This window comes from Apodemus sylvaticus, chromosome 3 (genome assembly GCF_947179515.1).
Source record: "Apodemus sylvaticus chromosome 3, mApoSyl1.1, whole genome shotgun sequence".
In the NCBI taxonomy this organism is placed as follows: domain Eukaryota; kingdom Metazoa; phylum Chordata; class Mammalia; order Rodentia; family Muridae; genus Apodemus; species Apodemus sylvaticus.
The window spans coordinates 148388210-148406351 of record NC_067474.1 but is presented as its reverse complement, the minus strand read 5'-3'; the positions used below and the strand labels follow the sequence as shown (position 1 = coordinate 148406351).

At 49.8% G+C, this 18142-nt stretch overlaps 1 protein-coding gene across 1 annotated transcript in view; it reads right to left on the bottom strand.

Moving 5' to 3' along the window:
* Positions 1-1016: 1016 nt before the first annotated feature.
* The window catches only part of LOC127681456 (blood group Rh(D) polypeptide), a 28878-nt gene continuing 11752 nt past the window's right edge, over positions 1017-18142 (bottom strand). The window contains exons 4-10 of the mRNA XM_052177720.1: positions 15812-15974; positions 14606-14769; positions 11988-12125; positions 7833-7960; positions 5196-5275; positions 2652-2725; positions 1017-1230 (exon numbers count right to left, since the gene is read on the bottom strand). Of these exons, the coding sequence (XP_052033680.1) occupies positions 1204-1230; positions 2652-2725; positions 5196-5275; positions 7833-7960; positions 11988-12125; positions 14606-14769; positions 15812-15974 (774 nt within the window). The 3' untranslated portion in view covers positions 1017-1203. The remainder of the gene's footprint in view (positions 1231-2651; positions 2726-5195; positions 5276-7832; positions 7961-11987; positions 12126-14605; positions 14770-15811; positions 15975-18142) is intronic.

Below are 18142 nucleotides of genomic sequence, written 5' to 3'. Positions count from 1 at the left end.
AAAGCCATTCAAACCTTGCAGGTGAAGAGCTTCAAGTCTCCGTGTTCATGATAAGGGAGAATACCTTATCCTGTCCTGCCCAGGCCAGTGAGTATGTGAAAGACGGCACTTTAGAATCAGGAGTGATGTCTACCACCCTGGCAATACAATGGTGGACTTGCAATGCCCAGGCCACACAGTGGAACTGAACATGGTCAGTGACCCTGGGCACGGCCAGTGGCCCAAACTTTTTGCTTACATACTTCAAAACAGAGTACTGCGGAACTGAAGGCTTCGGATGTAGGTCCCTCAGTTGTTGGAGATTTCCAGGAGAACTGAGGACCCAGGATGCACCAGACTTACATGACTGACTGACCTGTGCACCGGCCCCTCAGCCGATGGCGATGCTCCTTGCCGCAAAGGAGCAAACTTCCTGAAGTCAGCAGACAAGGCCGTGTAGAGAACACCAGCCCTGAAGAGATTGAACAAGAAAAAAATGCAAGCAAAGGTAAAAGAGAAACTGGCAGACATTTCGGTGTGAGTGGTGCTTGAAGGCCTCCCAGAGAAAGGGAAAGTGTGCCAGAGAAGACCAGGCTACCCCACCAGGTGACCGTCCCTTCTGTGGACATCATGAGGGAGAACCTGTGACCAGCTGTGGCACAGACACAGATGGCTCACTCCACAAGCGACATGAACAGAGAGAGGGAAGGGTACGGACTTGACATCTAAGTATCTTAGGTGACGATTTCTAGGGCTGGAGTCTGACTCGGAGCTGGGCAGTGGTGGCGCACACCTTTAATCCCAGCACTTGGGAGGCAGAGGCAGGGTGAGTCCACCTCACAGGAACTCCCTTCCTCCCCGTCCAGCCCCTCTCTCTCTCCACAACACAGTCTGTGGAAGGCTGAGGGCCTTGTAAAACCGCCGAATCCAAAGCCTGAATGCAGTGACCAGAGGGGAGGGCTCTTACTTTCCCTGGAGCCAGGAGTTAGCCTGGGCAGCGGCCTTATTAAGTGTGGAAAGAAGGAAGCTGTTGTGGATAGAACTGAATCAGAACTTTAATGAGGTGTCTTCAGCCAAAAGTATTGATAGAATCTGTCATGGAACCAAACATAGAATTTAAACTTAGATGACCTCTTGAAGCCTTTCTTGTAACACAGGATGCAGACAAATGGGATGCCAAGAAAGGGCTTCTCCTCGCTCATCCTCCTCCTCAGACGCTTTTGCTTAGAATCCAACAGCCAAGTGAGGGAACTGTGAAGGCAAAGAACGTTTGTTTTAATTTAGTATTTTTACTTGATTGGTTTTTTGTTTTGTTTTGATTTTGATTTTGGTTTTTGAGACAAGAGTTTATATAGCCCTGGCTGCCCTGGAACTCACTCTGTAGAGCAGGCTGGCCTCAGACTCAGAGAGAGCCACCTGCCCTGTCTTCCCAGTGCTAGGACTTAAGATATGCCCAGTCACACCCAGCTTTAATTATTTTTAATTAAAAAAAATTTGCGTGTGTGGAGGATTTGCTTGCATGTACGTCTGTGCACTGTGCACATTCATGGTTCCTGCCATGGTTATCAGAGAACATCCAGTCCCTAGATCCGGAGTTAGAGAGCTATGAGCTGCCATGCAGGTTCTAGGAATCCAACCAGGTCCTCTGGGAGAACACCAGGACTCCTGACCACTGGACCATCCCTCCAGCCTGTTCTTGCCTTCACGTGTGGATACTCATGTGTGTGTGTGTGTGTGTGTGTGTGTGAACTACATGTGTGCAGTGTCAGAAGAAGCCAGAGGTGACCCTGAAGTTACAGGGTGTGTGTCACAGGAACCACTAGTAACACTGAGGCCAGAGCCTCATAGAGAAGCAGACACTCTTAGCCACTCCCCAACCCCAGCACTGTCCCCAAACCTGCCACCCTCTGTCCTTAGCCTCCCCGCTGCTGAGAGAGCAGGCATGGGCCAGCATACCCAGCCCATGGGTCGTGACTTCACAGGATCGTTTCTTTGAATACCTCCAGCGGCCGGGACTCACTACTCCCATAAGCAATAGCTCATTCCATTTGGTGTTTTCTTTTTCTTTCTTTCTTTCAGGATTTTTTAAAATTTATTTTATGTATATGAGTACATTGTCTCTGTCTTCAGACACACCAGAAGAGGGCGTCAGATCTCATTACAGATGGTCACCATGTGGTTGCTGGGAATTGAACTCGGGACCTCTGGAAGAGCAGTCAGTGCTCTTAAACACTGAGCCATCTCTCCTTGGTGTTTTCTATATGGTGCTTATGACACTGAAGGAGTCACAGCAGCCCCTTGTCTCTGGTGTTTATATGACTGGGAGCACAGGCAGCCCTGGTCTGTTTTCCTACATTACAGTGACAGAAAATAGGTAAAATGGCCGCATGGTAACATCCCGGCCTGGAGACAATTCTCCAGCAGGTGCCCACCACACATTTAGAACTAAATACACTCATTTGTGTCCCTCAGTGTCCTGATTGGCTCTGCCATTTTGGCAAGTGACTTAATCTCCAATGGAACTCCATTTCAAGCCTTGAGTACCTGAAGAAGACAGCCATGTGTCTTCTGATTTCCTTGCGTGCGTGGGGGCATACACACACACACACACACACACACACACACACACACACACACACACACGTATCATATTAATAGCTTAAAAATCTTACCTCCCAGAAAGCCTGATCATCAAAGTACTTGGCTGCGTGGGGGGCCCGCCACACTCTGACACTTAGGAGACAACCTTAAATAAACAATTCAATGTTCAGATATGCGGAGCTCATTTGTTACCTCAAGACGTCTGAGCTGGGCATGGTGGCAACGCACGCCTGTAATCCCAGCACTCGGGAGGCAGAGGCAGGCGGATTTCTGAGTTCGAGGCCAGCCTGGTCTACAGAGTGAGTTCCAGGACAGCCAGGGCTACACAGAAAAACCCTGTCTCAGAAAACAAAAAATAATAATAAATAATCATAATGAGAGATCACTGAAATATTCTATGAAAATGACAATATCTCAACTGAAATCTGCCCTCCCCATAATTTTGAGACAAATAAACCTAAGCCCAGCAGGTCTGTTAGTCTGGACATCTATAGTTCATTCTATAGTTCATTCTATAGTTCATTCTATAGGCTTTGGTTAGGAACCACGAAGGCAAGATTTTTTTTTTTCCAAAGAACCAAAGTTTTTTTTTTCCAAAGAGGCTGCACCCAGCAGTATGCCATGGTCTTGGGTCCGACACCCTTCCCCAAGACAAACTAGAAGGACCCTAGCAAACGGGGATATGGCAGATACCTGCAACCCAGCACTCAGGAGGCAGAGGCAGGAGGACCACCGGTCACAGTGAATCTCAGAAGGGGACAGAGGGAGGGAGGGAGGGAGGGAGGGAGGGAGAGGGAGGAAGGGAGGGAATAGGAAGCTGAGGAGGAAGGAGGAGGAATGATGGCTGTGATTTCAAGCACAAGAGCTATCACAGAGAGCGACGCCCTCGCTGCCCACAGAGGTCATCAGAGGGAGTTTGGTTGGACCCCTGGACCTGGATTTACAACTGGTTGTGAGCACCATGTGGGTGCTGGGGACCGCATCTGGATCCTCTGCAGGAGGCGCTGGTGTTCTCAACTGCTGAGCCATCTCTCCAGCCCTCCTGGTCTTTAATGACTGATTCCCTGATGTCAAGAGTGAACAGCGGAAGGGAAGCTAACCTGGCTTCGCTCTCTCGGTACCAATCACTTTTCTGTTGTGCTCCTTTGACACCAGCAAAACATAAAGCTCTCCAGAAAGCCGGTGACATTTGTAATCCTAGCATTCAAGCCTGCTGAGGCAGGAGAGTTCAAGACCAGCCTGGGCTACTGAGTGAGGCAACCTGGGCTACTGAGTGGGGCAGTGTCTAGAGAAACAAAGGGAGCTGGAGAGATGGCTCAGCGGTTAAGAGCACTGGCTGCTCTTCCAGAGGTCCTGAGTTCAAATCCCAACAACCACATCGTGGCTCACAACCATCCATAAGGAGATCTGATGTCCTCTTCTGGTGTGTCTGAAAACAGCAACAATGTACTCATAAATAAAATAATCTTTAAAAAAAAAAGAAAGCAAGCAAGAGAGCTGGGAGGGAAGGGAGGAGGGACTTCCTGTGAAGAACTGGATGCTTTGTGAGTACTTGCTGACTGGAGTGTCTACTCTGGGAGGCTGGAGAATCGTTCCGTGCCCTGTTGTCCTGAGTAACTGGCTCATAGGAGAGCCTGGATGCACATCTGTTAAGTTCCGTAGCATAAGGATGCCGTCAGGGAACGAAAGGCAGGCTTGAGGCCTGAAGGGTTCCTTGGGCTTCCGTGTGAATAAGCAGGGCACAGTCACTCCCCGTGGGCACAGGGGTGCCACTTGCTCCACTTAGAACTCCAGGGGGGTCCTGGCCATCTCTGGCCTGGTTGGCAGCAGCTGACCTCTGGAGACCTTTCTAGTTCTGAAATCAAGTGTTCCTTGGATTTTCTGTTGTGTTTTTTTGTAGTGTGGGGGAGGGGTGGCAGGGTCTCATGTACATAGCTCTGGCTTGCCTAGAACTCACTTTGTAGACCAGGCTGTCCTTGAACTCAGAGATCTGCCTGCCACCGCCTCTTGAATGCATGCCCCACAACTCTTGATTCTTTGGTCTTTATAATTTTTAATAAATATTTTATTTATTAAAATTAAAATATATTCATTTTTATGAGTACACTGTAGCTGTTTTCAGACACATCAGAAGAGGACATCGGAACCCTTTACAATGGTTCTGAGACACCATGTGGGTGCTGGGACCTGAACTCAGGACCTCTAGAAAAGCAGCCAGTGCTCACTCCTAACCCCTGAGCCACCTCTCCAGACCTGATTCTTTTGATTTTTAAAACCAGCATGTGAGGGGCTGACGGGATGGCGCAAAGGTTCTTGTTCTTCCAGAGGGCTCAGGTTCAACTCCCAGCACCCACATGGTGATTCACAACTATTTGTAGCTCCTGCTTCGGAGATCTGTCTTCCTCTTCTGGCCCCCACAGGTAGCAAACATGCAAGAGTTACATAGACATGCATGCAGGAAAAACACCCATACACATAAAATAAAATATAAAAGATAATCACTTCTAAAAAATGATCATTTGAGCAGCCTCTGAGGTGAGCCGGGAGGAAGGGGCCGGGCCTGAACGTGTGTCCCAGGGCACCATCTAGTGGTGGAAGGCTGGTACTGCACTAACCTGTGAGGAGTCCGGTCACCATTCCCATGGCCACAGCAAAGCTGAGAGCGCCGATGTTACTGACCGTCTGGGTGACAATCCTAGAATGGACAAAGCAGAGAAGCCACTCAGGTATGGGGCCATACACATCGGGGACAAACGTGACAGATGGCATTAGTGGTGACATTCCCAGAAGGGCTGTAAAGAAACCAAGTGGCCTTCCCCCGGCTGGCACCTCGCTGCCAGGCTCCTGTAGAGAGGCAGTTCCGCAGCCCTCTTCGGCACAGACGCTGTGGGTCAGCTGGAGCCCAGCCGCTGCTGGGATCAGGCTCGGGACCGCGGCTGGCTCGCCTCACATCTCACTAAGTCCAGGCTGGCCTCAAACGCGCTATGTGGGAGATTCTACCTCTGCCAGGCAGAGAATGACTGAATTCCTGGTCCTCCTGCCTCCACCTTCCAAGTTCTGGGATTCCCAGCTTGTGTGGTGCTAAAGGCTGGAAAGCACTCCCTGGGGTGAGCCACACCCCTTCCCCCAATCAATCAAGCCTCTTGGAAACTCCTCTCTCTCTCTCTCTCTCTCTCTCTCTCTCTCTCTCTCTCTCTCTCTCTCTCCTCTCTCTCTCTCCTTCTCTCAGTCCAACACTCCTCAGGCAGGTAGGAACACAAGAAAAGAGAAGGCAGGACTGGAGAGATGGCTCTGTAGGTAGGAGAGAATCTAACCTACTCTTCCGAAGGTCTTGAGTTCAAATCCCAGCAACCACATGGTGGCTAGCAACCATACATTATGAGATTTGACGCCCTCTTCTGGTGTGTCTGAAGACAGCTATAGTGTACTTACATATAACAATAAATATTTAAGAGAGAGAGAGAGAGGGCTGGAGAGACGGCTCAGCGGTTAAGAGCTACCTACTCTTCCGAAAGTCCTGAGTTCAAATCCCAGTATGGTGGCTCACAACCATCTGTAATGAAAAATGAAATCTGACACCCTCTTCTGGTGTGTCTGAAGACAACTACAGTGTACTTACATATACTAAATAAATAAATCTTTAAAAAAAAAGAGAGAGAGAGAGCAGATCTGCATCTACTAGGGCACGACCCTTGCCTGTGTACTTCAGCATATAATACAACTGCATTCTGTGCTTAGCCTCCTCTCTGAACCCTATGAATTACAAGAACTTGGAACCACTGGGTGTAGTTTTCGATCCCTCCACCCCCCAAAGCCTTCACAAGCACAGGAATGGCTTCGTGGCCTTTCTTGCTTCTTCCGGATAGCTGATTTTTGGTTTTTCTAGACAAGGTTTCTCTGTGTAGCCCTGGCTGTCCTGGAACTCACTCTGTAGACCAGGCTGGCCTTGAACTCAGAAATCTGCCTGCCTCTGTCTCCCAAGTGCTGGGATTACAGGCATGCACCACCATGCCCAGCTTGGTTTTTGGTTTTTTGAGACAAGGTTTCTCTGTGTAGCCCTGGTTGTCCTGGAACTCACTCTGTAGCTCAAACTGGCCTTGAACTCATGGAGATCCTCCTGCCTCTGGCCTGCTCTGTTTAGATTTGTGGAGTCTCCAAACTTTTGTACTTGGGCTCTCCTCTCAAGCTGCTCCTTTTTGAGATGTGCACAGGAGAACTGGCAGCTCCAGACAAGATAGGTTAGAAACATTTCTGAAGCCGGCTATGGTGACTCATATCTGAGCTGAGGTATGAGTGAGTTCTGGGCCAATCTAAGCTACAGTGTAAAACTCTGTTCAAATTTGAAGAAAGAGGAGGAGGAGGAGGAAAAGGAGAAAGAAAGAAGAAAAAGAAGAAAGAAGAAAGGAGAAAGGAGAAGGAGGAGAAGAAAGAAGAAGGAAAAAAGGCTGGAGAGATGGCTCAGTGGTTAAGAGCACTGACTGTTCTTTCAGAGGTCCTGAGTTCAAATCCCAGCAATCACATGGTGGCTCACAACCATCTGTAATAGGATCTGATGCCCTCTTCTGGTGTCTGTGAAGAGAGCTACAATGTACTTACGTATAATGAATAAATAAATCTTTTTTAAAAATTAAAGAAGGAAGAAGAAAAAAGGAAGAAAAGAAAAGGAGGAGGAAGAGGAGGAGGAGGAAGAGGAGGAAGAAGAGGAGGAGGAGGAAGAGGAGGAAGAAGAGGAGGAGGAGGAGGAGGAGGAGGAGGAGAAGAAGAAGAAGAAGAAGAAGAAGAAGAAGAAGAAGAAGAAGAAGAAGAAGCCGCTGCCCGGGCAGTGATGGTACACACCTTTAACTCCAGTGCTCAGGAGGCAGAGGCAAGTGGATCTCTAAATTCAAGACCAGACTGCTCTACAGAAGGAGGTCCGGGACAGCCAGGGCTACACAAAAAACCAACATCTTGAAAAACATACAAGGGCTGAGATGGCTCAGCAGTTAAGAGCACTGACTGCTCTTCCAGAGGTTCTGAGTTCGATTCCCAGCAACCACATGGTGGCCAACTGAAGGGATCTGATGCCCTCTTCTGTTGTGTGTATAAAGACAGCTACAGTGTACTCATAAATAAAATAAATCTTAAACAAACAAAAAACCCACCACCACCACCACCAACAACAACAACAACAGCAACCAAAAGGTTCTCTGAATAACTTGATACATCTTCTCCCAAGTTGGATAAAGGTTAAGAGAAGATGCAAAGCAACCCACCAGAGTTCTGCGGTCCCGGTCTCTGTTATTATCTGAAGGCAGTAGTAGGCGAGCGCTCCGAGCAGACCCGGCAAGCCGAAGGTGTAGTGGGTCCCACTGGGGTTCTGAAGCATGTGGTTCAAACACATCTGGAACCAAAATGGCATTATAAGTAGACCTATAAGGAAGACCCACAGTCCCTCCCAACTCTTCCACCGGTCCTTGACATCAGGGGCACCAAAGGGAGTGAACACGGAGCCCTAAGGGTGCATTCACATCTGCCCAGGAAACATTTAAAATGCCCAGAAGAGGGGCCTGGGGAGATGACTCAGCATCTACATGTGGCGCACAAACATCCTGTGCCACTGGTTTTGTGTGTCAACTTGACACAGGTTGGAGTCGTCACAGAGAAAGGAGTAAATTCCTCCATGAGGTCCAGCTGTAAGGCATTTCTCAATTAGTGATCAAGGCAGGGAGGGCCCAGCCCATTGTGGGTGGTACTGTCCCTGGGCTGGTGGTCCTGGGTTCTATAAGAAAGCAGGCTGAGCTAGCCAGGGAGAGCAAGCCAGTAAGCAGCGTCCCTCCATGGCCTCTGCACCAGCTCCTGCCTCCAGGTTCCTGCCCCGTGTGAGTTCCAGTCCTGTCTTCCTTTGGTGATGAACAGCAATGTGGAAGTGTAAGCTGAATAAACCCTTTCCTCCCCAACTTGCTTCTTGGTCATGATGTTTGTGCAGGAATAGAAGCCCTGACTAAGACACATACACAGTGGCAAGACACCAATACACATAAAAATAAATGAAATCCTTATTTTCAGATGCTGAGAAAGACTGAGGAGGTAGGTCAATGGGAGCTTGTCTACAAGATGCAAGAGCAGGCGTGCACACACACACAGACATACATCATACACACACACACACACACACACACGCACACGCACACATGCACACACACAGAGACACACATACACAGACACACACATACCACACAACCATACACCATACACACACACATAAACACACATACACCACACACACACACACACAGAGGATTCAGTGGCTGTGACTATGGGGACTGGGATTCTGCTATTCTGACAAACTCCCAGGTGACACTGTCACAGTTGGAATGTGACATGACCCCCACAGGCTTATGGGATTGAATATCTACCCCCTCCACATGATGGTCCTGTTCTAGGGAATTATAAGACCTTTAAGGAGAGAGAGCCCGTAGAAGTTAAGTTCCTAGGAGTTGGGTCTTGTGGGTTACAAGGTAGCTCCATCTCCAAGCTTTTGACTTCATGGTCCACCTAAATGTGAACAAGCAGCTGCTACACACTCCCACCGCCAGAGAGTTGCTGGCGGCCATGCTTTCCCCACCATGGTGGACGGTATCCCTGCAAACCATGAGCCAATATAAAATTTTTCCCCCTTAAGTTGCTTCTTGGTGGTATTCGGTGACAGAGCCAAGGAAAACAGCCAACAGTTAGTTGCCAGTGCTAACTGTCTCATGTCCCATTCTACACAGAAAGTCTGACACAGATGTCATTCATCTTTGAGGCTAAGTCTATGTGGGGACAGGGGGACCAATACTGCAGAGTGTTAAGCCATAACCCTGGCTTCTAGTTTCTACAGCTCAGCAGCATGCCAACCAAGAATGTCTCTAGTTCTTGCCAAATGTCCCCCATAAGTGCCACCCACAAGACAACAGGAGAGGAGACGTCAGGGTGACAGCATCTGTCCACATGGCAGTCTCTCCCACAGTCCCTCCACTCCTGCCCTCAGCAGGTCTGAGGAGACAAAGGAAATTTCCTCAGGTTCCTTCTTTCTTTACTGTCCCCTGTGTCACTAGCAGGGACATCCAGACCCCCGGTTATTCCTGGAGCTATCCCAGCACTTCCTACCTCTTGAGATACTGGTCTCACCAACGTCCTGACTAACCCAATCCTGCTGTGACCGTACCTGTCTCTCAGCTGGGCCACACACTCTTCTCACTGAGCATTTGAAGGCACTGCCTCCGCAAGGAATGCCTTTCCCCTGTGCCTGGTGTCTCAGTTAGGGTTTCTATTCCTGCACAAACACCATGACCAAGTAGCAAGTTGGGGAGGAAAGGGTTTATTGAGCTTACACTTCCACATTGCTGTTCATCACCAAAGGAAGTCAGGACTGGAACTCAAGCAGGTCAGGAAGCAGGAGCTGATGCAGAGGCCATGGAGGGATGTTTCTTACTGGTTTGCTTTCCCTGCCTTGCTCAGCCTGTTCTCTTATAGAATCCAAGAGCACCAGCCCAGGGATGGCACCACCCACAAAGGGCCCTCCCCACCTGATCACTAATTGAGAAAATGCCCCACAGCTGGATCTCATGGAGGCACTTCCCCAACTGAAACTCCTTTCTCTGTGGAGGAAAGAGGAATCTCTATGCTGGGAGAAGGAGGAAAAAGATACCACACTTGAGAAAATGCAGGACAGAGCACAGTGGCCATGGAGCAGCTGGGGGTGGGGGTGGGGGGGTGGGGGACAGATAGTGGCCCAAGAGGGCTCCCCAGCTGAGTCCAGGGCAGCAGAGATAGAATATTGGATTTAGTAAGTAATAACTCAGGAATATCAGAAGGTGGTGGATTCGCCACATAAAGGTTAGGAAGCAGCTCAGCCATTGAGCTGTTCTAGACATATCAAAATATAAAGGCTGCATGTGTGTCTTTCATTCAGGAACCCAGAACGCTGTGGTGGGTAGCGAGGAGCACACCGCGTCTGTCGGGATCTATCCAAGTAATTAGTTAGGTACTGCTACAGACTACCAACTGTAAGAACAAATAAACACTCTTCTCCCCAAGTTGCTTTTCGTCATGGTATTTTATCACAGCGCTAAAAACAATAACTAAGACAGGACAGATGCCCAGTGGTATCTGTCACCTTCTGAACCATTTCTACTATGTGACAACTGCTCTCATCTCAGGGTTTCAAAGTCAGAAGAGATAAGAGAAGAAACACTTGTTCCCACTGTAGATGAAAATCGGACAGGCAGGAGAGATGGCTCAGTGGTTAGGAGCACCGGCTGCTGTTCCAGAGGACCCAGGGTCAATTCCCAGCACCCGCACGGTGGCTCACAACTGTCTGTGACTCCGGTTCCAAGGTATCTGACACCCTCACACTGATTAAATAGTTAAAAGAAAGAAAAAGCTGGGCTGTGGTGGCGCACACCTTTAGTTAATCCCAGCATTGAAGAGGCAGAGGCAAGCCGGGCGGTGGTGGCGCACACCTGTAATCCCAGCACTCTGGGAGGCAGAGGCAGGCAGATTTCTGAGTTCAAAGTCAGCCTGGTCTTCAGAGTGAGTTCCAGGACAGCCAGGGCTGCATAGAGAAACCCTGTCTCAAAAAAAAAACAAAAAAAAAAAAAAAAAGAAGAAGAAGAAGAGGCAGAGGCAGGCAGACCTCTGTGAGTTTGAAGCCAGCCTCACAGAGTGAGTGAGCTCCAGGACAGCCAGGGCTGCATAGAGAAACTTTCTCTCACAAAGAGAGAGAGAGAGAGAGAGAGAGAGAGAGAGAGAGAGAGAGAGAGAGAAGCAGAAAGCAGAGGAACTTAACTTTGACCAAAGCAAACTGTTGGCAACTTCTTCTTTGAGTAGGAACATTATCTAGATTCAGGCTTCAAAAACATACACCTAGATTAGGAGACGGCTCGGTGGGAAGGCATTTGCCTGCTCCGGAACCTGCTGACCTGAGTTCAAGTCCCAGCACCCAGATGGTGGAAGTAGAGAACAGACTTATCCAAGTTATCCTCTGACTTCTACTGGCATTTAAAATAAATAACTAATAAACAAATGAACACATAAATATTATTTAATTGTTTGGTTTTTTGTTTGCGTGAGACAAGGTTTTTCTGTGTAGCCCAGGCTGTACTGGACCTACAGGCTCACTGTAGACCAGGCTGGCCTCGAACTTAGAGATCCACCTGCCTCTGCTTCCCAAGTACTGGATTAAAGATGTGCACCATCACTGCCCAGCTACAATTTAATTTATTTTAAAATTAAAATGATGGACAAAAATGTCTCTGGGCATGGCCGGCCTTGTCTCTGACCTTAGAAAGTGCCCATACCTGCTGCATGCATCCACGAACGACTGAGTGACCTAGATACCACCGGATTGAGGCAAAGCAGAGAGTAGCAGCCTATCCGCTCCTTACCCGCGGACACTCGGCTCCCCAGATGGAGATCACCCCAGCTGCGAGGCCCAGCACCATGGCAATCCAAGGAGAAGAAATCAGGCAACTCGGGGCCCCCACGGCCACGCCCCCTGCCAGCACCGCATTGTGGATGTGAACCTGCAGAACGAGGGATTGTGGGTTGGAGAAGCCGAGCCCGGAGAGCGCGCGTCTCAGCCTCTCTGCGCACTGGCCACGAGCAGCCTCCTAATCATCCAGGCTCGCGGATCCGGAAGTCATCCCTTCCTGTCCATCCCACCGAGCGACCTTCATCCACAGGCTCCCTCCAGCTCAGGGAGTCGCCCTATTGACTGGACACCCTTAAGCACTTAAAAGAACAGGGTGTGATACAATGAGCTGTGACCTAATCTCAACACTCTGGAGGCTAGGACAGGACTATCTTGAGTTCAAGGCCAGCCTAGGCTATATGGTAAGATCCTCTTTTCTTTTTCTTGTTTCTTTTTTTGTTTTGTTTTGTTTTTCGTTTTTTCAAGACAGGGTTTCCCTGTGTAGCCCTGGCTGTCCTGGAACTCACTCTATAGACCTGGCTGGCCTCGAACTCAGAAATCAGAAACCGCCTGCCTCTGCCTCCCAAGTACTGGGATTAAAGGCATGCGCCACCACCGCCGCCGGCAATCCTGACTTCTCTTCTTTTCTTTTTTGTTTTTTGTTTTTGGGGTTTTTTTGGGAGGAGTGCTTGGTTTTGTTTTATTTTTGTTGTTGTTGTTCAAGAAAGTGTTCTTCTATGTCCTCCTGGCTGTCATGGAACTCTCTCTGTAGACCAGGCTGGCCTCAAATTCAGCAATTCCCCTGCCTCTGCTTGCCCAGTGCTGAGACTGAACTCGTGTGCCACCACCCCCACGCGGCTAAGTCCTTTCTTTTTCTAAACGTTAAAAAGACTGATTTTTTTGTTTTGTTTTGTTTTTTCTGTTAGAGGTGTTTTACTATGTGTGAGTGCACTATATGCACGTGTCGTGCCTGCAGCGGCCAGAAGGCGGCATCAGATCTCTGGTAATGGAGTACAGCGCCACCTGCTGGCGCCTCAAGAGTTATTTTCTTTTCCTTTTTTTCTTTCTTTTTTTCTTTCTTTTTTCTCTTTTTTTCTTTCTTTCTTCTCTTTTCTTTCTTTCTTTCTTTATTTCTCTCACTCTCTCTCTCTCTCTCTCTCTCTTTCTTTCTTTCTTTTTTTGGATTTGGTTTTTTCAAGACAGGGTTTCTCTGTATAGATCTGGCTATCCTGGAACTCACTCTGTAGACCAGGCTGGCCTTGAACTCAGAAATCCACCTGCCTCTGCCTCCCAGAGTGCTGGGATTACAGGCGTGCGCCACCACCGCTGACAGTTCTTCTTGTAAGCGCTGCTGAGTCAGCCCTCAGCCCAGGGTCTGGCTCGGATCTCAGAAGCCACTGTTTCCATGTTCATTAGTAACAGCGACTTGCTGCCTGGGTCCCTGCGACCACACTCAGCTCCAGGACGCTGTCCCTGGCTCCTGGGTCACACCTCCACTACCGCCCTCGGTCCTGGCAGAACCAGAGGAGCCTTGCTGTCTGTGACTCTGCAGTCCTCGGCCTTAGAGCTCTGGGTGTTCACCTGACACCTACTTCTTAGCCTTCCTCAGCAACCCTGCCTTGTCTGCTCGAATTCCTGTCACCAGTACGTTCACTTGTGGGCACTCGAGCCTCCCTGAGATGGCGCTGTGCTGGGAGCCTGTCACCATGGCCAGGTTCCCTCAACCCCCCTCCCCCTCTCCTACCATCTGTTGGTTGTTCTCGGGCCTCTGACTGGCTGAGCCTGTCTCCCTCCTCCGTGCATCTCCACAAACTGTCTCCCAATATCAGTATCTATACCAGGACACCAACTGCTCTCTCTCTCTCTCTCTCCTTCCTTTCCTTCTTTCCTTCTTTCCTCCTTTCTTTCTTTCTTTCTTCCTTTCATTTTGTTTGTTTATTTGTTGAGACAGGTTTTCTCTATGTAGCCCTGGCTATCCTGGAACTCACTGTGTAGACCAGGCTGACCTTGAACTCAGAGAGTCACCTGCCACTGCCTCCTGAATGCTAGGATTAAAAGCATCCATCCATTTCTGAAAGGAAGAAAGGCAGGCTAATTTTATTCCAGTTTGTTTGGCTGAGTCTTACTCATGGTGGTTGGCCTCCACAACTACCTGAAATGGGTCTGTAGTCAGGTCTGTGTGATTAATACTGATTTCTTTTTCTTTTTCTTTCTTCTTCTTCTTTTTTTTTTTTTATGTACAGTGGTGTTTTGTCCTCATGTATGGCTGTGTGTGGGTGTCAGATCCCCTGGAACAGGACTCACAGACAGTTGTAAACTATCATGTGGGTGCTGGGAACTGAGCCCGGGCCCTCTGGAAGAGCTGCCAGGCTAACTCCAGCCCCAATGTTGATTGATTTAAACACACATGCCAACCCCAGACGGCCTGCCTGATCTCTGGTACCCACCCTGATGTTCTCTACGTGAGGGACATAGCAGGGTCTATCACTGCAGCATCCTCACCCACAGCCTGGTCCTTTGGGTAGGGGCCATGACTGCAGGTGTTATGCACAGAGAGACGTGTGCTGTGCAAGGGGCAGCTTTCCTTCTCACCATGTTGATCCTCCCTTGGGGGTGACTCAGGGCTGACAGGGAGGTGGCTGTCACCGTGCTGACTGCCAGGGCGCAGTAGGTATTAAACACAGCATTCCTTTTCTTCGTCCCTTCCAGGAGAGCAGAGTTGACACTCGGCCAGAAAATCCACAAGAAAAGTGTGCCTGGAGGGCAGAGGGCCATTAGCCAGAACCAAGCCCCCACTCTGAAATCCGCAGTCTTGCAGTCTTCCCGGGCAACAGAGGAACCGCCTGAAACCTGCTCTCTCCGGTCACCTCTCCCCTCTGAAGTCACAGGTTGGTGGGAAGCAGACCAGAGGTCTAAGGACCAGAGAGCTGAAATCTACAAATGCCAGGCCTCGCTCTAGTCTTTGATGGCCAGACGCTTTCTTTCAACAAGCAGTGCAGAGACTGGAGATGGCTCAGTGGTTAAGAGCACTGGCTGCTCTTGCAGAGGACCTGGATTTTTCTCTCAGCACCCACACAGCGAACCACATCACCCCAGATCCAAAAACCACAGTGCACATACATGCATGCAGGCAAAACAGTCACACACATGGTGCACACACATGCATGCAGGCGAAACAGTCACACACATGGTGCACACACGTGCATGCAGGTGAAACCATCACACACACGGTGCACACACATGCATGCAGATGAAACAGTCATACATAAATCTATTTTTTTTAACTACAGGACAGGTATGTGGTCCCTCATACTTATTATCTCAGTTCTTAGGACATTAAAGTAGGAAAATTACAGTGAGTTCAAGGCCAACCTGGGCTACATAGTAAGCTACGGGCTAGCCTAGGCAACTATATGAGATTGTCTCAAAACAAAAATCTTTCTCCTGTTATTTGAAATGTAAATAAGGAATATAAGTAATAAAAAAAATTTCCTCCTTGGCTGGAAAAATGGCTCAGTGGTTAAGAGTACTGACTGCTCTTCCAGAGGTCCTGAGTTCAAATCCCAGCAATTACAATGGGATCTGATGCCCTCTTCTGGTGTGTCTGAAGACAGCTACGGTGTACTTACATATAATAAATGTTACAATAATAACATTTATTTAATAAAATAAATCTTTAAAAAACAAACTAAGGGCCTTTGTGGAAGGGTTAGGGACATTTGGGGTCAGAGGCCAAGGAGAGATTTCCCAGTAGGACTCTGTTCAGGTGGATCAATCGCCCCGCCCTCTGGTCCTTACCCAGCATGGCGAACAGACTGGAGCTCGTAGCCATTTGAACCTTTTCTGTCTGGATGTCCTCAACCACTCTCCTGGGCAGAGACCTGGAAAGCCACCAAGCCACAGTCAGCCCAAAATAGGCCCCAAACACGTGGCCGTGCGTCATGACGACGTGGTCTGTCATCTGCAACAGAGCACAATGGTTTGGTGAGTGTTTGAGTCCCAGGCGAAGGCCTTGCTGCCCCTCCGAGACAGTCATGAGCTTCCTGAGGAAGGCAGACTTGAACTCGGACCTGCCGTTCAGAGCTTACCCAGCCAACTGGCTTCTGCCTCAGAAGAGCCAGGGGGCGAGCAGCTTAGCCTGGAGTGACAAGGACACAGGCTGTCCTGTGACAGCGTGCCACAGCTGGATAGACCCTGGGCTCACGCGACTCATGCCTCATACATAGTAAGTTTAATAAGCCTTGGGCCTCATTCTTAGTGGATTTAAGGGTAAAGGCTGTTTTCAGGGTCTCCCCCACCCCCAAACAAAACCATGCAGAATTGGTCGGCTCTTCACTCCTCACTGCCGCTGCCTTGGCCAAAGCCACCATCAAGGAGACTCCGAATTTCTGCCGTAACCTTCCTGTTCCCATCCCTGCGCCTACTGCATATTCTCCAAGCAGGGGTTGAACCTACCACTGGCCTGCTCAGAATCCCCCAGGGGTTCCACTTCCCTCAGAGTGCCTCTTCTCTCTGTGACCAGCAGGGGGACCCCGTGAGCGCCGCTCTCGCTCGCACCTCACCCCCCCACTCAGCTCACCTCTGGAAGGCTCGCACTACAACAGCTTGCAATGCTCATCCCCCGGGCGGAGGGGGAGGGGCAGGGAGGAGGAAGTGGTCAGGCCCTGGGGGTGAACAACAGGCAGGTACATCTCCGTCTGCTTTCTAGGGTAGCCATAGGGCGAGGTGTGTGAGGTGTGGGCAGAGAGCCAGGGGCCTCTGGACAGACGGACTCTCTCCCGGGTCTGGCGGCTCTTGACAGACACTCTCCAGAGCCAGCCTCAAAAGCTGCTCGGTCGAGCTTCCCGACTGGCGTCTGGTGTCTTACCTGCCCCTCAGATTTCTGCACCACCTTTCTATGGCTTACTTTTCTTTTTTTAAGAAAAGATATATTTATTTATTTTTATGTATGTGAATACTGTTGCTCTTTTCAGACACACCAGAAGAGGGCATCAGATCCCACTACAGACGGCTGTGAGCAACCACGTGGCTGCTGGGATTTGAACTCAGGACCTCTGGGGGAGCAGTCAGTGCTCTTAACCACTGAGCCATCTCTCCAGCCCTATGGTTAGCTTTTCGCTACAGAATTTAGTGATAACAGGACACATCTTTTGCCCATTTCACTTTTTGCTGGTAACTGTTCCTTCTGCAGCAGAAGTTCCCGGAGGTGTATTTGCCCACGGCCTGGTAGTAACAGGCACTCTCGGGAACTTCTTCTCAAACGGGCGGTGATGCTAAGAGCCTCGCTCACGAACAGAGACGCAAGCCAAGGACCAGAAAGACGGCATGCCTGCGCTTCCGGCTCACAGAAGCCTGAAGTAAGAGGATGCTGTGAGTTCAGGGCCAGCCTGAGCTACAAAACTGAGACCCTGTCTCGGATACCCCTAAAGCTGAGCTTATATATAGTTCATTCCGTTGAGTGTTCGCTTAGCCGACACACCTTTGCCATATTTATGTCTGTGAATTGTGGGCAAGGACTATGGTGTACGAACCAAGTAAGTAAAAATAAACCGTGGCGGGGTGGGGAGGGGGAGAGGGAGGGCTTGAGGCGTGACTAGAGGACGCGGATGCTGCGAATCGCCGTGGGCGGGGCTCGCCCACTGTGGGCGGCGCTACACCTGGGCGAGGTTATCCGCGAAGCCGGGCCTTAAGCATCAAGTCTCCCTCTGCAAGCTGCTTCGCTCATGGTGTTTATCACAGCAATGAAACCATAACTAAGGCTCCTCTCTTCCCATGTGTGCGTGTGTGTGTGTGTGTGTGTTCAGGTTAATGCTCGGTCTCTCACTGAGCCCGGAGCCAGGATGCAGGCAGCACACCACAGCAGTGTGTCTGTCTCCCGACCCCCAGTGCTGGGGTGATGGGCGCGCCCTCAGCTGCACCCAGATTGTTCAAGAGTGCTGCTGGGAATTTGAACTCAGATCCTCACGCTTGAGCGACCTCGCTCTTTCCCATCTTATGCCAGTGGATTAATACAAGCACTCCCCGGACCACTGAGGCAGGGGCGCCGCCCTCCAGAGGCAAACGAAGTAGGCACTGAGAGGTTATCATGGGACTCTGCCGGGGGCAGGGCTGGGGTGCGCCTCAGGCTCC